Raw genomic sequence first — 4,535 nt, forward strand, 5'->3', positions numbered from 1 at the left:
TGTTAAATGTCGAGTGGCTTCTAATTAGCTATTCATGTAATTAAAAGTTCATTTATTCTTCCAGCAGGATCAAATGAGTGGGTTCACATCATTCCCTCTCCTTATATTTAAAGCGACTCGTGACGCTTCGAAATTAAATCTGACAACTCTGTTTGACGAATATCTTCGACATGACTGGTGGCAAGTTACCTGAGAATCGCCGCATAAATAAAAATGATATTGTCGGTCAATTTTGTCAACATTGCGCTATGAATCTTACCTCCTCGCATGGCAACATTTCGACTTCAATCGCAACGGGTGTGTATTTGTTTTCCCTCGTTTTCCTTTTCTTGTTTGTGTTTGTTTGTGTACAAAAGATTTGAAATGAATAGAGGGACATTGTCTCAAACGGTGATGAATCCGCCGCTCTGTGTGGCTGCAGTCCGAGGTGAGATTTCAGTGTCTATTTAGCGTTTAACTGGGTATCAAATCTGATCGCTCTCCCTCTAAGGCCCCCTGTGTAGTCGTGATGTAGTTCTTATCAAAGCCCTCCTGTCTTGTTGTGACAGCTCTGATATTGTTTATTGAGGTGGATGTCAGGTTTAATTAGCAATCGATATGGAAAGCGTTTTCAGACTACGTCTCTGACGTCAGCGCCGATTAACGCTTCTCATTGGTCTCAAATTCCCAGAGCCTAAGCTAATTATTGGAAGCTTCGTGTTGATAAAGAACAGCTCATCCTACTCTCCACATCATGTCCCCTCCTCGCCGGCCACTCTCGCTGCATGTTTTTTAAATTCACATCACCAACCAGACGTCGTTTCCTTTTGCCTGGGAGATGATGGACAGCAGGATACTGGATCCACCTCATGCCCAGTTCGGAGGCTCGCTCGGTGGGATGGTGAGCTTTCCGTACCATCTAAGCCACCATCATGTGTACGAATTAGCCGGTCATCAACTTCAATCTACAGCCGCGGTTCCTTTCTCAATAGACGGATTACTTAACGGCTCCTGCACGGCTTCTGTGGTGAATTCTAACCCCCTCTTGTCGTCTGGCTGCGGTATGAATGGAGATAACCAGCAGTACAAACTGACAGGTAAGCAAACAAATACTTGCCCTGAACTAGCATTACGATTCGGACAATAAAGGGATAAAAATCATGTTTTTGTTGTTATGTTCTAAAGCAAATATTGTTTTAGTCATAAAGCTTTGAAGAATTGCCCGGGGGAAACAAAAGAAAGCATTCACCCGTTGTTCAATGTAGTTTAGTTGTATTTAAGAGACTGACTTTTAAAAAGAAGAACAGCTTGTATAAAATATTTTACACAACCGCTGACAGCACCTATACTTCCTTTTTTTCTTTCGTATTATTTTCTTATTTTTGTCATTTAAAAAAGAAAAATAATCCATGGCTTTTTTTCCTCGTTTTCCTTTTTGATACATAAACTAGCCTAACAGTAAAGGCTCATGCAGAAAAATAAGCACTGCCAAAACATTTAAGTGAACCCGCTGTTTTGGTGAACATAATAACTGTGCATGTTATAAGCGATGCTAATTTATTGTTTCTCACATAGATTCGGGGGATCCAGACAAGGATAGTCCGGGTTGTAAAAGAAGACGAACTCGTACCAATTTCACTGGCTGGCAGCTGGAAGAATTAGAGAAGGCTTTTAATGAAAGTCACTATCCAGATGTGTTCATGAGGGAAGCACTTGCTCTAAGATTGGATTTGATAGAATCGAGGGTGCAGGTAAATATACTAAATTAATTTTTCAGATGCATGGTGTGCAGGTATTAAAATCAAATTAATTAAAATATTTTGTCAACACAAGATGGTTTATGTATAAGCCCGTTTTTATTTCTGCTCTGTGTGTTTAATTCAATATACAATTAATTTTGTATTGCTAATTTTAGAAATTGTTGTTTTAAATTTATACTAGCTTCTGTATTTATTTACAAACTAACATGGAATTGAAATTGTCTTTATGTCGTTTTATAGTGTGCTTCGAAGACCGTACAGTATAGGCCCTGTTTTCAGAAAAAAAAGCATGCACAAAAAATGTTTAAAAAAAAGATATAGTATTATCCTCGTATACATGTATTTTAGTGAAACGTTTTTTAATTCGAGGTAAAAAAAAATTGAATTATTTTGCATAATTCTTTAAATATTTTTAAATAATAAAATTTAATAGATGTAGGCTGTGATCTTGAAAACACTGCTCTGAACAAAGCACATGTTTCAGTGTGAAAAATAGCTTGTTTGTCTATTTATCGTAACAGTCTGAAATAGCAGAACCATTTGACCTATAAATCAAAACCCATTGCATAAAAATTTATGTAGCATATTGTAATTCATTTATGTTATTGGATGCGGCCTACCTTTAGAGCAGCATTCATGTTTGTGTATGAGAGGGGAATCACTACATTATTTTGAAATTGTGGTTGTTTGAATACTTAAGTTTAATCTTCATTGTATTACAACAATACTACAATTCTAATTGAAATGAAATTAATATACAACACCCTATAAAAAGACTGGCATTTATTTTTTTATAAATACATAATATTTATATATAACTGTTTTGAAACTACATTTCTAAATAGATATACATATACTATAGATAATGTATTGTTTATATATAAATATATATATATATATATATATATATATATATATATATATATATATATATATATATATATATATATATATATATGTGTGTGTGTGTGTGTGTGTGTGTTTGAGAGAGAAAGAGAGATTATTTGTATAAGTTTATATATGTACATGACAAATATAATTTACATTACGATTTATAAGTCTTATATTTTATACACTTTTATAGGCTATTGACAGGCCTAGAATTATTTTACAGACATGAAAATTAATGTTCTTTTTTCGTGTCTAGGTATGGTTTCAAAACCGCAGGGCAAAATGGAGAAAAAAGGAGAATACGAAAAAAGGGCCCGGGCGACCTGCACACAACTCTCATCCAACGACCTGCAGTGGCGAGCCAATGGACCCAGAGGAAATTGCACGCCGTGAACTAGAGAGGATGGAGAAAAAGAAAAGGAAACAAGAAAGAAGGCTTTTAAAGTCTCAAAACAAACTCCTTCCCGGGGACTTATTTCACACCCCAGGATCAGATAGTGACAGTGGCTTGTCACAAATTACAGACTCTGAACAAAGCATCCATTGCGACATGGGCCGAAACCAAACGCAACCAAGCTGTGACCAAACTCCACAGAAACTCCAGAACCAAAGAAACGCAGACCAAGACGCAAGTGGATCCGAGCTGGACTCGTCCGACAGCGGTCAGCAGTCAAACCTGTGCTCCAACAGTAGGTCCTCCGCTCTTCAAAAACTTAACCCGTTCAGTGTGGAAAGCCTTCTGTCGGACTCCAGGCCGAGGCGCAAACCACCCATGGACTTCCCAGTGCCGAATCCCCGACCTTTGATAGGCAAAGGACATTTTTTACTGTACCCAATTACACAACCCCTCGGTTTCATTGTTCCACAGACTGCTTTGAAGAGCACAGCACCAGGTCCTGATGCTGAGAATGGCCAGAAAGGGCCTGCCACTGACATTACATTTGCTGGAAACCCAGGACATAGGAACGCCAAGGAGAACAACAGTGTAAACAACAACAGCGGTGCGCGAGCAATCAAAGGCCAGGTCAGTCAGTCGGGCAACATATCGTGTTCAACACAAAGCAGTTCACCACAGACTACCATTAATGGTCACTCGGCGGGCAGCTGTAACGAAAGAAGCCCACAAGATATAGAGTTAGACCTCCTCGATCCAAAGTCTCCAAAGTCGGAGAAAAAGGAGCAGTCGTTACCAGACTATCCACCACAAAATTCTGAATCAGCGACAACCAGCAAGGACACCGACAAAGACTCAGTCGACGTCGATATGGAATAAATAAAATCATAGTAGAAATCGAGGAGCGTGTCGATAAGTGAAGAGGGAAAAAGTCGTCATATCGAAACGTATCGTTTTCATTGACATATTTATATTCTGGTTAGGGGAAATATCTGTGTGAATAATTTGTGTATGTGTGTGGTGGGCTATCAAATGTTTATTGAACTAATAGCAGCAGCTCCCTGTATAAGAAACTGTTAAAGAAAAACCCAAGACAAAACCTCAAACGTTGTACAAAGCATTAAGATATTTATATATGTAAGTTTTTCATAAATAAATCAATTGTATACAACAAACTTACGCGTGCATGGCCCTAAATAGAGCTTATATTGTGGGCTATAGCTCCTTCTGCCAAAAACCCTGTGTTGTATTTTGTGTATTGCTTTAACAAATTTATTCATCTATAAGCTACACTGAAATGAGGTTACGAGCCGGAGGCGAAAAGACCCGTTCGACTCCTGCAGAGTTTTGATATGAAAGTAATTATTTTCCCGGTGGCTACTGCAGGGATTCAGTTTATTTTAGCCCAAAGGGTTATAATACATTACCGATTTCTAGTGATATGAAATCACATAAACTTCCAAGAATAATAGAATTAGCATGAAAGGCTGGGGTGTCAAATTGAAATACGA

The 4,535-nt window shown here is 38.0% G+C and overlaps 1 protein-coding gene across 1 annotated transcript; it reads left to right on the forward strand.

The window, feature by feature from the left end:
- The first annotated feature begins 367 nt into the window (after nt 1-367).
- On the forward strand, nt 368-4,137 carry uncx (UNC homeobox). The gene is made up of 3 exons (XM_056452473.1): nt 368-1,076; nt 1,555-1,730; nt 2,887-4,137. Exons 1-3 carry the CDS (start codon nt 818-820, stop codon nt 3,901-3,903), a joined length of 1,452 nt encoding a protein of 483 aa, XP_056308448.1. The 5' UTR covers nt 368-817; the 3' UTR covers nt 3,904-4,137.
- Nucleotides 4,138-4,535: the final 398 nt, after the last annotated feature.

Source organism: Danio aesculapii, unplaced genomic scaffold (genome assembly GCF_903798145.1).
Source record: "Danio aesculapii unplaced genomic scaffold, fDanAes4.1, whole genome shotgun sequence".
Classification (NCBI taxonomy): domain Eukaryota; kingdom Metazoa; phylum Chordata; class Actinopteri; order Cypriniformes; family Danionidae; genus Danio; species Danio aesculapii.

What these genes read in the sequence shown, in the direction of transcription:
- uncx (XM_056452473.1), top strand. Translation starts at nt 818, where the DNA reads ATGATGGACAGCAGGATACTGGATCCACCTCATGCCCAGTTCGGAGGC. An exon ending in CCAGCAGTACAAACTGACAG is followed by an intron (nt 1,077 to 1,554) that starts GTAAGCAAACAA and finishes TTTCTCACATAG; the next exon opens with ATTCGGGGGATCCAGACAAG. An exon ending in TGATAGAATCGAGGGTGCAG is followed by an intron (nt 1,731 to 2,886) that starts GTAAATATACTA and finishes TTTCGTGTCTAG; the next exon opens with GTATGGTTTCAAAACCGCAG.